The sequence below is a fragment of the Rhinopithecus roxellana genome, chromosome 6, assembly GCF_007565055.1.
Source record: "Rhinopithecus roxellana isolate Shanxi Qingling chromosome 6, ASM756505v1, whole genome shotgun sequence".
Lineage (NCBI taxonomy): Eukaryota > Metazoa > Chordata > Mammalia > Primates > Cercopithecidae > Rhinopithecus > Rhinopithecus roxellana.
Genome location: NC_044554.1, coordinates 116411928 through 116433118, shown reverse-complemented (window position 1 = coordinate 116433118; position 21191 = coordinate 116411928). Strand labels below are relative to the sequence as shown.

The 21191-nt window shown below is 39.7% G+C and overlaps 1 protein-coding gene across 4 annotated transcripts in view; it reads right to left on the bottom strand.

The window, feature by feature from the left end:
• Positions 1–7299: 7299 nt before the first annotated feature.
• GRM3 (glutamate metabotropic receptor 3) overlaps positions 7300–21191 on the bottom strand; it is a 223224-nt gene continuing 209332 nt past the window's right edge. For 2 of the 4 annotated variants that reach the window (XM_010370628.1, XM_010370629.1), the window contains one exon: positions 7300–7655. In XM_010370628.1, the coding sequence (XP_010368930.1) occupies positions 7582–7655 (74 nt within the window). In that variant the 3' untranslated portion in view covers positions 7300–7581. The remainder of the gene's footprint in view (positions 7656–21191) is intronic. The other 2 variants (XM_010370630.1, XM_030933193.1) reach the window with 2 other exon arrangements.

The following is a 21191-nucleotide window of genomic DNA, read 5'->3' as shown; positions in this document are numbered from 1 at the left end:
ATTTTTTGGAGGGTTTTTTGTGTTTCTATCTCCTTCAGTTCTGCTCTGATCTTAGTTATTTCTTGCCTTCTGCTAGCTTTTGAATGTGTTTGCTCTTGCTTCTCTAGTTCTTTTAATTGTGACGTTAGGATGTCAATTTTGGATCTTTCCAGCTTTCTCTTGTGGGCATTTAGTGCTATAAATTTCCCTCCACGCACTGCTTTAAATGTGTCCCAGAGATTCTGATATGTTGTATCTTTGTTCTCATTGGTTTCAAAGAATATCTTTATTTCTGCCTTCATTTCGTTATGTACTCAGTAGTCATTCAGGAGCGGGTTGTTCAGTTTCCATGTAGTTGAGCGGTTTTGATTGAGTCTTAGTCCTGAGTTCTAGTTTGATGGCACTGTGGTCTGAGAGACAGTTTGTTATAATTTCTGTTCTTGTACATTTGCTGAGGAATGCTTTACTTCCAACTCTGTGGTCAATTTTGGAATAAGTACGATGTGGTGCTGAGAAGAATGTATATTCTGTTGATCTGGGGTGGAGAGTTCTGTAGATGTCTATTAGGTCTGCTTGGTGCAGAGTTGAGTTCAATTCCTGGTGAATCTGGCAATTATGTGTCTTGGAGTTGCTCTTCTCGAGGAGTATCTTTGTGGTGTTCTCTGTATTTCCTGAATTTGAATGTTGGCCTGCCCTACTAGGTTGGGGAAGTTCTCCTGGATGATATCCTGAAGAGCGTTTTCCAACTTGGTTCCATTTTCCCCCTCACTTTCAGGCACCCCAATCAGACGTAGATTTGGTCTTTTTACATAATCCCATACTTCTTGTAGGCTTTGTTCATTTCTTTTTCTTCTTTTTTCTTTTGGTTTCTCTTCTCGCTTCATTTCATTAATTTGATCCTCAATCGCTGATACTCTTTCTTCCAGTTGATCGAGTCGGTTACTGAAGCTTGTGCATTTGTCACGTATTTCTCATGTCATGGTTTTCATCTCTGTCATTTCGTTTATGACCTTCTCTGCATTAATTAGTCTAGCTATCAATTCTTCCACTCTTTTTTCAAGATTTTTAGTTTCTTTGCGCTGAGTACGTAATTCCTCCTTTAGCTCTGAGAAGTTTGATGGACTGAAGCCTTCTTCTCTCATCTCGTCAAAGTCATTCTCTGACCAGCTTCGATCCGTTGCTGGTGATGAGCTGCGTTCCTTTGGAGGAGGAGATGTGCTCTTATTTTTTGAATTTCCAGCTTTTCTGCCCTGCTTTTTCCCCATCTTTGTGGTTTTATCTGCCTTTGGTCTTTGATACTGGTGACGTACTGATGGGGTTTTGGTGTGGGCGTCCTTACTGTTTGTTAATTTTCTTTCTAACAGTCAGGACCGTCAACTGTAGGTCTGTTGGAGATTGGTTGAGGTCCACTCCAGACCCTGTTTGCCTGGGTATCAGCTGTGGAGGCTGCAGAAGATTGAATATTGCTGAACAGCGAGGGTTCCTGTCTGATTCTTGCTCTGGAAGCTTTGTCTCAGGGATGTACCCTGCCGTGTGAGGTGGGGGTGTCGGTCTGCAGCTAGTGGGGGATGTCTCCCAGTTAAGCTACTCAGGGGTCAGGGACCCACTTGAGCAGGCAGTCTGTCTGTTCTCAGATCTCAGCCTCCATGTTGGGAGATCCACTGCTCTCTTCAAAGCTGTCAGACAGTGTCTTTTACATCTGCAGAGGTTTCTGCTGCTTTTTGTTTACCTTAGCCCAGTCCCCAGAGGTGAAGTCTACAGAGACAGGCAGGCCTCCTTGAACTGCTGTGGGCTCCACCCAGTTCGAGCTTCCCTGTGGCTTTGTTTACTTAAGCCTCAGCAATGGCGGGGGGCCCCCCTCCCCCAGCCTAGCTGCTGCCTTGCAGTTAGATCTCAGACTGCCCTGCTAGCAGTGAGGGAGGCTTCATGGGTGTGGGACCCTCCCAGCCAGGTGTGGGATATAATCTCCTGGTGTGCTCTTTACTAAGAGCCTTGGTAAAGCACAGTATTAGGATGGGAGTTACCAGATTTTCCAGGTGTTGTGTGTCTCAGATTCCCTTGGCTTGGAAAAGGGATTCCCTTCCCCCTCACACTTCCCAGGTGAGGCGATGCCTCACCCTGCTTCAGCTCTTGCTGATTGGGCCACACCAGCTGACCAGCACCAATTATCCGGCACTCCCCAGTGAGATGAACCCTGTACCTCAGTTGAAAATGCAGAAATCACCCATCTTCTGTGTCGCTTGTGCTGGGAGCTAGAGGCTGGAGCTGTTTCTATTCAGCCATCTTGCTCCAGGACCCCTGTTTGGTAATTTTTAATATTTTCTATCTGTTTGTTGAAATTCTCAGTTTGTTCTTGCATTGTTCTCCTGTCATTAATGAGCATCTTTATGACTATTATTTTGAATTCTCTCTGTGGGTAAATCACATAGCTCCACTTCACTTGGGTCAGTTTCAGATGTATCTTGTTCTTTTATTTAGGATATATTCATCTTTACTTTTTTTTTTTTTTTTTTGACCCTCTGTGTTGGTATCTGTACATGAGATAAAACAACTATCTCTCCAAGTCTTGTCAAATTGGCTCTTGTAGAAGTACCTCACCAGTCCATCTAGCCAGAGATATTAAGTTACCTCTCAAATCTATGTGTTTGTCCAGACTGCTATTTCTGTTTCTGGTGGCCCCTGGAGCTTAGGATATGTCATATCCTGTCAGTACTCTGAGAAAAGTAAGTTAGAATCCAGACTCCCTAGATGTAGCTGGAAAGGTTGGGGTGTTGAATTTATGTTCCAGTTTTTTCTCTCTTCACTTTGAAGCTTGGCATGGATATTTATCTCCCACTCTTTCTGCAGTAAGCCAGGGAGAGGATCTGTGGCAAATGGTTGAACTCATATTCAGGCTGCACTCTCTGATTCTGGGGAGTTCGCTGCTGAAAGTGGGCCCATTGTATATTGACCATTTTCTTTTCTGTGGTTTAGGACCACTCATAAATGCAAATCCCCATTGGCTCCTAGAGCTGGATCATTAAGGAGACAGTAACTTGAGTGGGATATAGAAGTTGTGGCACTTGGTGCATGACCAAACTCCTTCCAAGAAGAATGAGTAGACCTGGATTTATTACTGGGTGAGCCAGAAGAAAGGCATATGAAGTTTCAAGCTTTGACTCTAGTTGTTGCTGAGGGCTGTTGTGTTTTTTTTCCCTGTTAACTCCCCAATGCAAGTTCATTAGAAGTCAGGCCATTAAGTGGCCACTGTCACTGTGTACGATAAGCCCCTTCTGAAGAGAAAATGGAAGCTGTATGTTCTCACCCTTTTCTGCATTGCTCCAAGGGGATGTAGCCCCTGAAAGTATTTGCATGCTCACTTAAAAACACTTCTTTATTCTGTGATCTATGGAATCTTGAATATGCCTGGTCCCTTTTCTTCCGCAGCTAAGAGGTTTAGAATGGAGTCCTTTGGGTGGTAGCTGTAAAAGCTGGGGCACTCAATGAAAGACATAAACCCCTTCCAGGAAGAAATAAAGACCTGCATATTTAGAGCCCCTTCTCTGCATTGCTTCTAGAGAATGAAGCCCCTGTAAGTGCTTACACATGTATATAAAATTGCCAGTTTTTTCTTTGGTCTAGGTAGACTCACATATACTTAGTACCCTCTGTTCCCAGAGGTAAGATGTTTAGGATGCAGTACCTTGGATAGAAGCTATAAAAGTGGGACACTCAATGTATGGACAAGCTCCTTCCAGGAAAAATTAATAGAACTGGAGTTAACACTGTGGTGAACTTGGAGAGAAGGTGCCAGAAGAGCCAGTGTGCTTCTCAGTCTGGTGATGGGTTAATATTTATCTGCCTCCTTAACTCCCTGATGCAAGTTAGTTGGAAGCCAAGCTGCCAGCTAGCCACTGGAAAAGTATGCTATAAACTGTTTCTTGAGAGAAACAGGGCTGAATTTAAGCCCCATTCTCTGCACTGCTCCTGTGAGACCAAGACTCTGGAAATGCTTGCATACTTTTATAAAACACTGCCTTTTTCCTGTGGTCCACAGAGACATATAAGCCAATCCCCGCTGCTCCCAGAGCTGGAAGGTTTAGGATGCAGTCCCTTGGGTGAAATCTGTAAAAGTTGGGGTGCTCAGTGTGTGAACAAATTCCTTCCAGGATAGATGAATAGACCTGGAGTTATTGCTGGTGTGAACTGAGGGGAAAACTGAAGAAATACTGGCCTGCTTCTCAGACTGCCAGTGAGCTATTTGTTCCTTTAACTCCCTGAAGCAAGTTAGTTACAAGTCAGACTGCCAAGTAAACACTGGGAGAATGTGTCCCTTCTAGGGAGACAAAGGGCTACATTTTTTAAGCCTCTTTTCTGCACCTCTCCTGGGGCATGAAGCCATTGGACGTGCTTGCCTGCTTGAGTAACACCGATGCTTTTTCACTGTGGTCTAGTGAGACTCTTATGTCTAATCCCTTCTGCTCCCAGAATTGGTGAATTTAGTGTCAAACCAAGGAAAATCTTAGAGTTAGGATGTTATATGTGGGTCCAAATCCTCCTCTCCACAGGGAGAAGCTGGGTGTTGGGGATTCCGTTCAAGATTTTATGGCTCAGTGCCTGGGGAGAGTCTGTGTCTGAGTGTGCTTCAGCTTTTCCTACTCGTTTGATGTGGGTGTTTTCTCAGTTGCCTGGTGGGTAGAAGTCTCTCAACTGGTATCTAACTTTCTCTCAGAGGGAATTGATCTGTGAATAGATGGTTTTTTTTTTTTTTTTTTTTTTTTTTTTTTTTGGTGGATTCGTGGGTAGAGGGAGAGGCAGGAGCTTCCTATTCTGCCATATTGCTGATGTCACCTTGATATTTTTTTTAATGAGTGGGATATATCATTTTGCTTGGGTTTCTTAAATTCAGGAAGTTTTTTGCAAAGATGGACTGGCTCAACCAGTTTTATATTGTGAACTGATGAAATGTTACTGGAGCAAAAAAATCAACCAAAAACCTATTTGCTTGAAATAGCTTATGTAAAAGATTTCATAGCTGCTATTTTTTGTACATATGTTGAATATTTTGAAAAATATTTCCAAAGATCACATGTTAGATGATGCACTTCCAATTGGAAATAAAGCTTGTGGCAAGGCAAAGGAAAATGACAAGAGCTGTCAGTTAATGCATGAAATTATATTTTCAGGGCATGAAATATAGTGTGCATAGATCAAAACCCAGCCCTCTCAAAAACAGAGTTTTCTGAAACTTGTATACAAATCTAATTGTCTTGTTTGAAAAGATACATAATCAGTTTGATTGTCTGAGGCATCAGCCATGTCTCTGCACAACCCATCTGATATTGCCTTCTTCAGACTGTCACATTCCATCAGAGGACTGAGTTTATTTTCTCTCCCATCAGCCTTGCCTCAGCCTTTATCCTGAGCAGATGCTCATTCTTAACACACTTATCTAGCACTCCTGTCAGTTTCAGTCACAGCAGAATTCATTTTTGTCATTTAGTGCTGTTGAATCTATTATCCAATCTAAGCCCCCCTCCCCAGATTCCAGGTTCTTATTTGAATATGGAAATTAGACACTGGTGAACACTATTGTTTTGAGCATCTGGTGAGTTTGGATTGCTTGATTAGGTTGCTGATTCAAATGCATCCAGAAGAAAGAGAAGAATTTCTAACATCTGACTCCTTTATTTCCTTCAAAGCCAGTCCTGTTGGCTTTTTGTGTACCTGTTACTTATTTTCAGGCATTTTAAAATAGTATAATTATGTTTGATTATTCAGGCCTTGACTGTTTAGCCTGTGGATACTTCATATCCTGATTCTCCTCATCTTTCCTCTCACTGTCTTCTTTGGGTCACAAACGTCCTCTCATCATAATATTTTCCAGTCTTTAAGCTTCTTAGAGGCAGGCACTACAACTTACTCATTTTTTTTTCTGTTGTGGGATAAAAAGTGGCCCCTAAAAGGATATGTCCACATCTTAATCCCTGGAACTTGAGAATGTTAATTTACTTGAAAAAAGGGCCTGTGCAGATATAATTAAGTATCCTGTGATGAACTCATCCTATAGTATCTACCTAGATTGGCCCTAAATCAAATGACTAGTGTCCTTGTAAGACACACGGGGGACAAAACTGACACAGAGGAGAAGATGATGTGATGATGGAGGCAGAGATTGGAGTGATATGGAGTGATATGGCCACAAGCCAAGGAAGCCGGCAACCACCAGAAACTAGAAGAGGCATGGAGTGAATTCTCCACTAGAGCCTCTGAGAGAGTGTGACCCTGCTGATGCTGACACTTCCCTTTCAGACTTTCAGCCTCCGTAACTATGCAAGAATAAATTTCTATTATTTTAAGAAACCCAGTTTGTGCTAATTCCTTATACCAGCCATAGGAAACTAAAGCACTCCTTAGCCGTGGCCCCAGCACAGAATCTAACACATAGATTCTCAGCAAATTTTCCTACATTCATAAATGATTTGTGAGTAAAAGGTTGATAAAAATAGGACACTATTTAGTAAGAATAAGCCAGTTTTAGCTTATCCGTGTTTTCCCTGTTCACTCCCTTACTTAGGTTAGTAAAATATTCAAGGTTAGTAACAAGCTGATGTGCCTGAGCATGGCTACTGAAAAACTGGAAAATAAGATATCCTGCATTTTATTGCCTCATTCAGCAGTGAATGGTGAGAGTGATTTTCTAATGGAATGAGGAGATACAATGCCAATTTCATAGTAATTAAGGTTGTTTTTGGAAATGAGAGCCATCAAATCTTCCCTGGCAGCCACAGTCTCTATATTCTGAACATAGCAACTCTCTTGTTGTCTCGTATCTCTATCTGGGCAATTCTTGGCTACCCCACAGATGTGGCTTTAGAAGATCAAAATGTGTATTGTTGCTGAAATGGTCTAATATATATGGTGTTGCTACCAGTCAATTTCTGATCATTGTGGACCACAGAGAAGTCTGACCCTGCACACAACTCTTCAGCAGGGTAACAACTTGAGTTTGAAGTATGTATAGATGTGAACAGAAACACAGTCAGACAGTTTCTTCTAAAATTAAATGTGGAAATGATTTGAAGTCATTCAAATTACCTTGAGTTATTCAAAAAGAACAAACCATTATCCACCATGCTGGAAAACCTTGAAGGTTTTATTCTCAGTATCTTTACATTAATACAGATGCTTTTTATTTTGTGCTGAGAAAATCAATGTTACACATAATGTAACTTTAATATACAACATAGAAACTCATCCTAAATTAGTTACAACAAGGACCTACAAAAAACTTCATAGGAAAAAAAGTTACGTAATATTGCCACCGAATTTTTTTTTTTTTTTTTTAGTAGACTGACCCTGTCAGACCCTGTCACCAATGCTTAGCTCTGTAAACAATGGTTATTTCCATGTTGTGGGGGAATTGTTAATAATAGGGGCACTAGAATCAGCCTAGAAAGTTCTAGCACATCACTATATACAGTCCTCAAAAATAATTTATCGTACTGTTTCTAAAAAAAGGTACTAAAGTTTTTCTCTTGCTCTGTTTCCATATTCTGGAGCTGCACATGAGCACTTTTGTCTAACAGTCTAAAAACACAAGAACTGAACTGCAATTCACAATCACAGAGATGAGGTGGTGGAGTCGAGGACTTCCCGCCCATTGCACACCGTTGGCACATACATGCTTGCAGAGGCTGGAAAACAAAGTGGGACAGAAAAGTTAGTCAAGTGGGACACAAAAATGGTGGCATGAAGGATACAACGGACTTTGGGGACTCAGGGGGAAAGGGTGGGAAGGAGGTGAGGGATAGAAGACTACAAGTTGGGGTTCAGTATATACTATCCAGGTGATGGGTGCACCAAAATATCACAGATCACCACTAAAGAACTTATTCATGTAACCAAATACCATCTATTCCCCAAAAACCCATGGAAATAAAAAATGTGAAAAAATAAAATTAAATTAAAAACTCATTTTAATTTAGCTTTGGAAAATGCTAAATGGTTAAAATGCTATTGTAGGTCAATTTCTAAATATGTTATGCTCAAAATTAGTTTGCAGCCTGGAACATACCTCCACTAATGTTATACCTCTTGGCGGAGAATTTATAAATATAATCATTGTTGAAGGAAGTCACTTGCAAGTTGAAAATTAGCTTTGGTAATCTATAAACTGATTAAAATACAATGTGTAAAATCAAAAGCTCACTGTAATTTTTATAGGTTACTAAATTATTTACCGTTTTCAGTACCTTAATTAGTTTTGTTCTATCTATACAGGGATGAGCCTTATATAGTCCGTGAGTCATCTGTGAACTCCACTGCCTTAGAGAATGGTTTGATATATTTTCATTGTTCAAGTGGATAACTTCAGTAAAAACACTAGTAAGGGCTGGGTTGCTAAGAGCTTCAATTTCATAACAGGTCTCAGAAAAGATATTCCAAATGGATGGTGCCCTTGTTAATGACAAATAGTGACAACAGTGTTATGGTATGGCCCTGATGATGCTTTCCTTTCACACTTGTAGCCTCCATAACTGTGAGAGAATAAATTTGCATTGTTTTAAGACACCCAGTTTGTGCTAATTCCTTATGCCAGTCATAGGAAACTACAGTACTTCCCAGCCATATTATATAGTATGGATTTATATTCATTCTTTTTATGGCACTCAGTTTTCTTAGATATAATTCTTAGCTATTAACTTGTTGTTGGTGAAGTTTTATTTCATGAGAAGTCTAGGTACAGATAAGTTATATATATTTCACCCTTAATGCTTTTTCTTTGCACTGAATGTGAACAAAAGCAAGGAGCCCCATTCTCCATGGAATGAAGCCATGTAGCCAAGAGAATAGGTTAAAGAGATGGTGTTCCATTACATTTAAGATATCTCTCATACAACTCCTTGGCCTGTCTATTTGTATATACTCTGACCAGTAGGAGCTGATCCTCTGGGGTACTTGATCACAGCTCAGATCAAATTGACCATCCATCTGTCCCATTCTTTAAGAGCATATCTCAAAGTAAACATGCAGATAAACTGGCTTCATGTTTGAATGTCCATGCTTGATAGTGGATATATAATTGACCCATACATTTTCATTATATTAGGCAAAATTCCTATTAAGTTCCTTAAACAGGAGCAACTATTTATGAAATATGAGATTATATGGCATTCAGTGGGGGAGCATTCACTATACTTGGGGCACTGAAGTCTATCAGCAGGTCCACCACTAGGGAATCTACAGCCCCTCAATTTTATGTTGATTACTTGGCTAGGTATGTAAGAAAATCTATGAAGTCAAGTTTGTATGGCTACCTCAAGTTACACTGGAGTCATGCGACATGCTAACTCTTTTGGAGATATTTTTTCATCTTATTAGGATCAGGTTCAATTTTCTTTACAATATGAGCCCATTAAAAGCTCTACAATGAAGAAATTGTTAACACAGTATGTGGCAGATAAATACTTGATGGAAAGTGGTCATAATCATAACTCCAAATGTGAGGGCTTTATTGTTTATAAATACTTTAATTAGAAAAATTATTTCCATATATTGTATCTAATTCCAGCTTCATCAAATGTAGGTAAGGTAAGAGAAAGGACAAGGCAAAGTGAGATTCAAAATAGGTTACTGGAAACCTAGGCGAGCACTCTAGGTCATTCAATATGTGCTTTTTCTGCAGCCTTTTGTATCCAACTGCCTACTTGACATCTTCATGTGGATGTTTAAAAGCCACTTCAAAATCAGTGACCAAAGCTGAACTCTTGATTCCCTAACCCGTCTCCATTTAGCTTTCCTTTCCTCAGTGAATGGTTTTGCCATCTGGCCAATTGCCCAAACCAAAAATCTAAAATGTATGTTTCATTCCTTTTTGTTTCAACCTTGCCCCATGTCAAACCTATCATCAGTTTCAGTCAACTCTAAATTTATGTCTAACTAGTTCTCTTTGCATCTACCACCCTGGGCAACCCACCATGATGTTTCTCCTGATCATTGCAAGAGCTGCGCCACTGGCCTGTCTGTTTCCACTTTTGCTTTTTTGCAATATATTCTCTATACAGCAGTGAGAGTATTTTAAAATATAAGTCACCTATATATGCACTTCCAGTGGCTTCCCTGTGTGCTCTAACTCTTTACTCTGGCTTATAAATCCCATCATAATTTGGACCATGTCTCTCTTTTTGTGTTCACCTCATTCCAAATTTTCTTTCCTTCTTTTTGCTTTTGTTCTCAAACACAGCAAGTCTATTTCTCAACTTTCTGCCCTTGCAGTAGCCTTTGCCTCTCTAGGAATGCTCTTCCCTCTGATCTACTCATGTCTGGCTCCTCCTTGTCATCCACATCTGAAATGTTACCTCAGAAAGGTAGTCATCAGCCCACTTAATTTAAAATAATAGCCAATCAGTTACTGTCACATCACCCAGTTTTGAAACTCAGCCTAGCCCAGTTGTTGCTGCCTGAGTTTTTTCTTGCTTATTATTATTTTTGGTGTATCATCCTATACCCTTGACTAGAAAATATGCCGGGGTTTTACTTATCTGTTTCATTATTTTATCCCTAGTGCTGGTCATGGAATAGACTGTCTATAAATATTTCCTGAATGATCATATAAATGTTTGCATTTCAAAGAATCAGGAAACCAATGGAAGTTTCAAGAAGGAAATAATCTTTTAAACTAAAGAAATGGCCAGCAAAGTGAGGCCTATGGGCAGTCTTATTTTGAGACAGGTGGGCTTTTGCTTCTCAAGCCACATTATGACAATGACTATCAACTACCCTTGCCAAGAGAACTGACTCAGGTTGTGAGCTCCCCATTCAGGCATGCTGCCTTTGACATTTTAACTAATCTCTTTATCTTTTCCAGGATCAAGTTGTATTATTTCTGTGCAGGATAAAAATGCAATTTTAGCGATTGAAGAGGAGTAATGTGTCACAGGGATAAGTCTAGCAGAACTAAGGCCTGAGATTCAAATACCCCCTCTTAAGTTTGTATCTGAAACCTACTCTGATGTTCCCTGTTCTCTTATGGAACTTGATGTAATGCTATTCTTTGGAGTGTACTCGTATAGTCAGCTTGCCTATTGCATTCTAATTTCTTGAAAATTAGGTAGCTCTTGCCTAGGTAAGAAGGACAGAGTCGCAAAAGATAGCTGCATGGAAAATCCTCAAGTTCTAATATAAAATAGTCATCTACTATGACCCCATGGACATCATTATGGAAGTTAACAGCACAGCTTTGTTTCATCTACCCCCTTCATAGGACATTCAAAGGAGCAACCTACGTCAGAATGTCTAAACTCTTTGAGAGGAAGATAATACAAATTCAAAGTCTTCTTACAAGAAATAGCAACAGCAAAAACCCACAAGACTCTTTCTGCAACTCCTTTTTCCCCTAAGTACTTTTTAATCTGTCGAAGGGAACTCTAACTTGTATTTTTCTGCTTCTCTTTTATTACTTCATCGGTAGCTTCTGCTGGTGCATTTTATTATGAGAAAAGTTCTCATTTTTGCACATGCTGTTGAATATAGTAAGGAAAATTATTGTTTTGTTGAGCTTACTATCTCAATTACTTTGCTTTTCATAAATATTTTACATATGCTTCCCATATTAGCCCATCTGTTATTCACCAAGGTAGTAAAATAGGTGGAAGGGCAAAGTACTATCATTTGTGTGTGTATGTTTGTGAGGAGCTTTTTCTATTATTCTGATGAAATACTCATGGGATTTTTAATGGCATAAGTTTAGCCCATTCTCTTAAGTGTGGTTAAGCAGATTTCTATAATCATCCTTTCTACCAGACATAAGAGGCATGTAGCCTTATTTCTGGCTTTCCTGGGACTTGGGGTAAGTAGCAACTATTGGATCCTCTAGGATAAGGTGTGCTTTTGCCATTCAAAGTGAAAATTTAAGGCAAATGGAAAAGGACCTTATAAATTCCACTATTGATCACAAAAGGGTAATTCACTGCTATCAAAAGGCATATTTTGCTTTACAAACTGGTGAAACATTGAAGATCAGTGTAACCAAGTGGCAGCTTTGTCTTGCTCCGTGAAATCCACTTCTCTTCCACCAGTAATGCATGGGCTAGGCAGACTTTGGAGAAAATTATTGTATTTTTTCAGGTAATTAGACCCTCAATCAATGCTAAATGTATTTATTTAATAGATTTTTATGGATGCCAAGTCTGTTAGTCAATTTCGTGGCTGAGACTGGTTGCTGAGAATCAGTATTACTTTAGCAGTGCTACTTTGCATCAGTCTCAGAAAAAAAAATAAACATTTCAACAGAACAGGCATTCCAGTTTGCTTCATCTGTTCCATTTCCTTGCTTCTGATGACCCCAAATAATTTTTTCCCAGGAAGTCTGTTTGTTTAGATATTTTACTATTATGGTTGTGAAATCCAGTTTCCACCAGCTGTTTGTTTTCTTGTGTCCTGCTTTGTCATTGAATCTGTTTTCTTACTCATCATCTTAATTTTACTTGTGCTAGGGTCCGTTGGTTCCATTTCAGGAGAACTGTATCTGGTAATTGATTAATAGATGTTATCTGGGCAGATGATGACACGACTACTACCCATTGGCTTTGTATTCTGGTTGTGTCAGAGATTTCACAGTGGAAGGCAAATAATTCATTATTAAGAAATATAGACTGGGCCTAGTGCAGTGGGTTGGGCCTGTAATCTCTGCAACTTGGGAGGCCAAAGTAGGAGGATCATTTGAGGCCAGTCAGGAGTTTGAGACCAGTCTGGGCAAGACCCCATGTCTAAAAAAATTTAGGTGGGCAGGATGGCATGTGCCTCAGGTGCTGAGGTGGGAAGATCACTTGAGCTGAGGAGTTTGAGGCTTCAGTGAGCTAGGATCATGTCACTGCACTGCAGCCTGGGTGACAGAATGAGACCCTGTCTGTCAAAAAAGGTCTCTTCAAAAAAAAAAAAAAAGAGGCCGGGCGTGGTGGTTCATTCCTGTAATCCCAGCACTTCTGGAGGCCGAGGCAGGTGGATCACGAGGTCAGGAGATGGAGACCATCCTGGCTAACACGGTGAAACCCCGTCTCTACTGAAAATACAAAAAATTAGCCGGGCGTGGTGGTGGGCGCCTGTAGTCCCAGCTATTTGGGAGGCTGAGGCAGGAGAATGGTGTGAACCTGGGAGGCGGAGCTTGCAGTGAGCTGAGATTGTGCCACTGCACTCCAGCCTGGGCAACAGAGCGAGACTCCATTTCAAAAAAAAAAGAAAAAAGAAAAAAAATATAGACTGAATTCTCAGTGACTGCTTTCTCTTTATGACCCAAGTAATGGTTTTAAATTGTTAACAGTAGATTTAAGATCATCATATTCATTATGCTATAGGATAAAAATCTGCAAATCCAAGATTTAGTTTCCAAATGGAGAGGTAGAACTGTATGAAAGTAATGACTTCTTCATTCAATGATTCTTTTCTTGTGAGACAAGATTTATGGAAAAAGAAGATATGTCATGACCCTTTTTAATGACCCATTACCTTACCAACAGAAATAGCACTTGGTCTTAGTCCATTTTCTGTTTCTGTGACAGAATATCACTTACTAGATAATTTATAAAGAATAAACATTTATTTAGCTCATAGTTCTGAAGGCTGGAAAGTCCAAGGGCATGGCACTGGGCATCTGGTGAGTGCCTTCCTGCTGTCTCAGGACATGGTGAGAGGCATCACATGGTGAGATAGAGTAAGTATCTAGTTCAGGTCTCTCTTTGTCTCCTGTTACAGCCATCAGTCCCACCATGGGGGCCCCACCCTGATCACCTTGTTTAATCCTAATTACCTTCCAAAGACACCACCTCCAATCAGGATACGAATTTGGAGATTAAGTTTCCAACACATGAAATTTGGAGGAAACATTCAAACCATCAGTCTTCAACTAAATACTTCCCTCCATTTTTGCCATATCATGTCACTTTAAAATATGTTCTTGGCCAGGCACAGTGACTCATGCCTGTAATCCCAGCACTTTGGGAGGATGAGGCGGGTGGATCACGAGGTCAGGAGATCGAGACCATCCTGGCTAACATGGTGAAACCCCATCTTTACTAAAAGTACAAAAAATTAGCCGGGCATGGTTGTGGGCGCCTGTAGTCTCAGATACTTGGAGGCTGAGGCAGGAGAATGGAGTGAACCCGGGAGGCAGAGCTTGTAGTGAGCCGAGATTTTGCCACTGCACTCCAGCCTGGGGGACAGAGTGAGATTCCATCTCAAAAAATAAAATAAAATAAAATAAAAATTTGCTCTCTTCTCCTTCCCTCAAAAAGTATGAAGAGGGATGCCCAATAAATATTGATAAATGAAAAGGTTCATTTTTCTGTGCTTTTCTACCAATTCTGCATTCTTTTCACTATCTTAGTTGGCCAACATCACTGGTTTTTCCTCTTTTCTATCAAAATATGTTTTCAAACAAGGATCAGAAACGTATTCACCCTGAGGCTCAGATAACTAATATGAGTTGCATGTGCTCCTATGCCTAGGGACAAAAGTCTAAACCAAAAGTGTTAAACTCTAGTAAAATTAGTTTTAGTCTCCTTTCTAGTGGAACTAACACTGTTAGTGTCACCATTAAATTATGTACAGTATCAGAACACTTTATTAGCTTCTACTGCTGTCTCTCACTCTGGTCTAAACCACCATCATTTGGACTATGCCTCCTAAATGATCTCTTTGACTGCTCCCTTTTATTTTGCCCACACAGCCAAAATTTATGCTTTTAAAGTCAGGTCATACCACAACTCTGATGAAACCCTTCTAGTGCTTTCTCATTTCTTTCAATCAAAGAGCAAATATCCTTATAATGACCTACATGATCTACTTCCTCTCTGCTCTCCTCTTATTTTCACCTTTATTCACCTTCCTCTACCAAATTCAAACCTAACTTGCTTGGCCAGGTTACTACGTAGTGTCATTATGGGACTCCATGAACATTATGAGACTACATGAACAAGTCTGTACCCAGGCTGATAGAACGAGATGCCATCAGGTATAGAGCTGAAAAGTAAGCTTTTAACTTAAAAAAAAAACAAAAAACAAACAAAAAAAACATTGAATTTGCAGATGCTAACATTCTCATTGTCAGAATAGTCTATGAACTGAATTTTGTAACTGAGCTGAGGCAGCAAATCCAGGGAGGCCAGAGGAGCCATACAGCAGCTTTTATAACTGCTGTATACCAAAATACAGCAGTTACCAAATTCCTAAAGTATCTCCAGTTACCAGATTCCTAAAGTATCTAGTAGATAGGGCCCTAGTTTTCTCATCTAGAAATGTGATTATTAGAATAAATGTTCCAAAGTGGCCCTCCCAGCTCTGACACTTGTGGTCACTGTTATTATAGAAGGTGGGCTATATTTACTTGGGGAAAACCTAGCAACATATTAGAGATAAAGAGAAAATGATTGAAGGGATGGAAAAAAGCAGTTGTGAGACAAACACAATGACAGTGTTAAACAGAAGAAAGAGGAACTAAACATCAATTCCCTAATACATGTAGAGTTACCTATTGTAGCTAGAGACTCTATTCTTCCATTGACAATGACAAAGGGAGAAAAAGGGGATGGAATGAGATTCTCAGGAGTGCTGTGGACTTTCTTTTTTTAACTTTTATTTTAGGTTTGGGGGTACATGTCTGTTACATAGGTAAAAGCATGTCACAGGGGTTTGCTATACAGATTTCAAGTGATGAAATAAGCCCAGTACCCAATAGTTATCTTTTCTGTGGACGGTTTTTTTTTTGTTTTTTTTGTTTTTTTTTTTTTTTTTGTGGAGGGCAATGGAGTCTTGCTGTCTCCCAGGCTGGAGTGCAGTGGCATGATCTCGGCTCACTGCAGCCTCCACCTCCTGGGTTCAAGCAATTCTCCTGTCTCAGCCTCATGAGTAGCTGGGATTACAGGTGCGCTCCACCATGCCTGGCTAATTTTTGTATTTTTTTAGTAGAGATGGGGTTTCGCCATATTGGCCACGCTGGTCTCGAACTGCTGACCTCAGGTGATCCACCTGCCTCGGCCTTCCAAAGTGCTGGGACTACAGGCATGAGTCACTGTGCCTGGCCTCTTTTCTGTGAAATTTCTAAAGGGAAAAATAGATTAACATTTATCTGGTTTGGATGCTTTGGGTATATTCTCCATGAAAGCAGCTGGCTTGACTTGCTGAATACTCTAGTTCTTCCTGCACTGCCCATTGAAGATTTATGTGTATGAGATACCTGTGGCAAGAAAGACCATCAATTCAGTCTGTATTGCTAAATACTTTGCTACTTTTCCTGGTCAGGCTAGTACATAGTGTCATGTGGGGCTCCCTGAACTTAGAGTACAGGCACATGATGCTGTTTTTCGGGAGTTGAACTGTAGAGAAGAAGCTTGGGCATTACGTGTTATGCTTTTATTTTATAAAGTCATATTTAGACTTCAACAATGGCTTGCCCCCTGTTAACTAGGCCATTGCCCCTTTTTAACTAGGCCAAAGTCTGGTCTCATGTGCTTGCTTTCTGTGGTTGTAGCTGTGTGGAAAATGATGCCATGACTCTAGAAGAGTGTTCACTTAATCTTTTTATACCATCACTTTCTTTTTATAATGTGAAGAAACTTTATGATAATAAGTAATTGTATTAATTGAACGGCTCACACATTACCACCTAAACAAGTGACTTTCTTGGCAGAGAAAATCAATCTCCATATCCCTACAACTCCTTGGGAACCAAAATCTGGGCATCATTACGTAGTTGAAGTTTCTGGACTGATTTTCATGATAATGACATACATACATCTGAACGATTGCCATGAGCAAGAGACACAAATCCTTGTAGGACCGAGTCTGGGTACATAATAGGTCTGAAGACTATGGGGCACACTTCATTTTTCACCTCTCTCTCCACAGTCTATGCTGATACAAAATCATATTAGTGTCAATATTCTCACCTGCATGACTGCTATAGGGTTTTATGCTATGTAACTTCGTGTGTACTTCCAGCTTTTCTCTTTAAATATTATGCAGTTCTACTTACATTCCCAACATATGTTATTGATTGCCTGTCCTTAGGAACTAGCTCTGGGAATCACTTTTGCTTCTAGAGCAGAAGAGAATAAAAATGACCTCTTTTTCATCCAGACACAAAGGATATTTGCTTATGTGTGTGGGTGTGGGAGTAGAATTAAAAGTACGAGTTTAGGATTTCAAGGTCTCTGAGTTATATTGCCATTAGAAAGAGCATGCCCACTTTTAGTAAATGTTTTCTGAGTGGCCAGGTTCTTCTATGCTGGAAATGCCTTCCCTGAAAGTTCCAGAGGGAGCCTGGGAAATCACTGCATGGGGATATGGCCATTGGCATTATGAAGCAAAGGGTGGAAATTCAGAATGCCACTCTGTCTCTGAAACCCTGCTTCCTCTTGATGGGCTAGAGAACCTCCCTGCACTGACTGCACTATCAGTGGATGAAGTAGACAAGGATGGTTTGGGTAGAGGTTCTCAAAATATTTCCCTTGGACCACTTCTATTGAAACAACTGGGGTATCTGTTATAAGCCAGATTTCTGGCCTTTGCCCCAGACCACATGAATCAGAATATCTACGGGTGGGACCAGGGCATCTCCATTTCAAAGGAGTTATTTTTCATACACAAATATCTGGGAATCATTGATCCATGGGTATTCTTAATGGAGAAAAATTAAGGTTTCATTTTTTTTTTTTACTCTTCTACTATCTACAGTTAATTAGGCACAACTTTAATTGTACTCTTACACATAGCAATATGTAAAACTTTTCAGTTTTCCAAGATGTTGTTAACCATGTTCATTCTTTCATGTCTGCTACTGAGTTTGGTCATGCTTTTCCAGTTTTTTTGGAGCAACCAGTCAGCTTTAAAAATTCAATACCAATACTCTTTCTGCTATCAACCACCTTGGCTGCCATCAGGAGGCTCTCCTAGGTTCCAAAGTAATGTGGTATTTCTCCTACTTTCTTGCCAGAGAACTAACTTGGAATTGATACGGTTGTACTTTCCAGTTGGGGTGACTTCTTGGTATCTACAGGATTGTGTCAAGTCACTGTAATTCTTGATAAGATGCAGTACTGGATTAATTGGGGATTTGGAAAGTGTGGCATAATTAAAATGGTCACAGACTCTTTGAGAGGTGGGGTCTATGCACCTCCCTTTGAATCTGAGCTTTGATAAGTAAGTATGGTACCAATTATGCTATACCAGTTTCCTGGCCAAGCCAGGTTTTACTTCCTTTTTTCATGGAATATGCTCTTTAGGAGCCAGCATGGACAGGCTTCCTGCCAGGATGCCAGGAATAAGAGTGAAAGCATCATGGCTCTTCCAGATCAGCTCCGTCTCTGCTTAAAACCATGGAAGAACCTCAGCCTCATGGAGCAGGTGAACCAAGCCCTGTCTGAATTCCTGACTTGTAAACTGTGAGAGATAATAATAAAAAGAGGTATTGTTTTAAGCCTTTAAGTTATGGAGACATTTGTTATACAGGAATAGATAAAGTGGAGGAAACGAGATAACCCTATTTCCGTATTAGCTTACTCTCATCTCTACAGTGGGTTGTTTTTACCTCTGAAGAGAAAGTCAGCAAACCAGCAGCAATATTAACAATCGACCAATGAAATAAAGTGCTAACATTATACTCACTGGAAGAACATAAATCGTGTACAACCCAAGAAAAACATATGCTTTATCTAATGAACTCAGAGCAGTTTAAGGAATGTTCTTGATTTCTAAAGCAACATACTTCCTAGTATTTAGGAGGGAAATGGATATAAATTGAACTGAATATACAATAGAGGAAACAGATACTAAGATATTAAATAATTGCTTCAATTCCTACCAAAGTGGGTCAGTAACATGTTCATACACAGAACTAAATTCTATAGACCACTGGCCTTTAAACATCTTTGATTGTGATCTATAGAAATAAATACATTTTACCCAGACCTGGTACACATATACATATAACTCTTCATGACTTACCTTTCATGCCTTACCTTTATTACATGTAATGCATTCTAAGATTTTCTATTTCTTTCTTTTAAAAAACACTGGCCAAAGATACTAGATTTCATGACCCAATAGTGGCTTACAGTCTACAGTATGAAAACCACTGTCCTAGACACCAGGCTTCATGGGGCCAGGGATTCTGTCCTATTCATTACTGTGTACACAGTGCTTAGAAATTTTTGGTGTGTAGTAGGTACTCAATAATTTAATGAATGAATAAATTTCTTGATATGAAATACTTCCAACTTATTAAAATGGGAAGGATTTTGATTGAAAGTCAGGAAATCCAGGGTCAACTCTTGACTCTTGTATCATTGTATATCCTTGAGAAGTAACTTCAATTCTCAATTTTCTTACCTATAAAATAGAACTTGTGATATCTGGTACTCATGAGGATAAAATGAATTCGTGAATATACAACTACTTTGAATAAAAGATGTAAAAATGCAAATAACAGGTGAATGTATTTGTTACTTATGCACGTTAAAATGCCAAGAGATGTTATATAAAATCTTCACTTTGTTACATGGTACTACTTCATTGATTTGGATTAATTAGGGAAATATTGCTGAAACAATGAGGTCTGAATGTAGACCTTTTTTAAAAAAAAAGTTTATAATTTTATTAACAAAACATTCCAAAAATGTTGTTCAAACACCTGTCTTCAAGTACTAATTGGGTCACTATCAGATTAGCATACTGAGTAATAGTTTAACAGTTCTGCTGTGGTTGCAGTACATTGGTTTTATGTAAATGGATATTTCTGAATTTCTAACAAGAGACCTGATTGGAGAAAGTGCCCTTGCTATCCCTTCTGGAATTTATTAATTCCCAGCATATGCATTAGAAAATTCTGCCATTTCTAAATTACTGAGGTCTGGATATATGCAATTTTGAATAATTTCTATATGGAAGACTTATGGACTCTGCTAAATTGTTCTAATAACAAGCAAAAGTTCTGAGCTAGCAATGAGACAATTTTGCTGGGATAACCTTCTTTTTATTCTCTCTGCAAAGTCTGCCAAGGACCTAGCATCAGGAGAACTTTTCCAGCTTGCTCTCTAGGAGAGGCTGCATGATACAGTGGTTAGATGCACTGGCTTTGAAATCACAGGAACTGACTCTAAATTCTGGTTCTGCCATTTTTAAAGTGTGTGACCCTGGGTGAGTTTCTTTACCTTAAGGGGTTAGGGCATTGAATAAAACAGCACACACATGCACACACGTGTGTAAAGTATTTAGCATGGTGCCCAGCATATGAAAAGCACTCAACAAATGAAAGTTCCTGTTAACTGTTGTTAATATTTTTATAAGTTATTGACAGTTCTCTCTGGTCTGGACTATGTAGCTGTTAAGATTAGTCTGCTAGAGAAGAGCTTTGTTTGCTCAAGAAATAAACATATTTTGCTAAGATCCGTGGAAAATGATCTCACAGGCTTTGCCATGCCCTGAAACTCAACTTTTATGACACGTTGGAGTTTAGCTGGAAAGACATGAAGGTGCAGCCTATCCCGGAACACATGCTCTCAGCCTGTCAGTCTTCCCTCAGTTTCCTGGGGGAAGGGCTGCCCTGTTAAATTCTGTACTTTGGTGGAGAAATTGGGGCACTTATGTGATTGCTGACCCTGTGATGCTGAGTTATTTTGAAGTATCCTTTCTAATCAACTCGAGGCAAAATTGTGAAGCAGTTATTTGTCTCTGTCACTTTCTGTCCTCCCTCCCCGTCTCATGGCTCCAGTTCTTTTCTTCCCCCTCATCCAGTGTCAGTGAATTGCTTCTACTTCATACCACAAGTTAGCTGAAAATGGCTTAAAAGGTTGTCCCCTTCAGGTACATTTGTGCTTTAGAGAACTCTAAAGAATTAAATCAATGATTCTCTGTGGATAGTGTTTCAGACATTTGCAGGCCAGTAGCAGAGAGAATTTGGGACTGGGAACTATTCTAGTATCCTTCAGTTCACACTGCCTTCTCAGCTGAGAAAACATTGTGTCATTGAAGTAGGAGGAAGATCTATTCCAGCATTTTCCAAGGTGTGTTCCACGGGATGTTAGTTTTACTGTGATAAAATATTTTAAAAAGTATTTTAACTTTGTTAATTTTTAACAAAGTTAAACAGGTTTTCTTGTGTAGAGATTCTCAAAACCTATAACACACTCATGTTAGAGGAAATGCTATAAACTTCCAAGGGGGAATTAGGAATGCAGCAT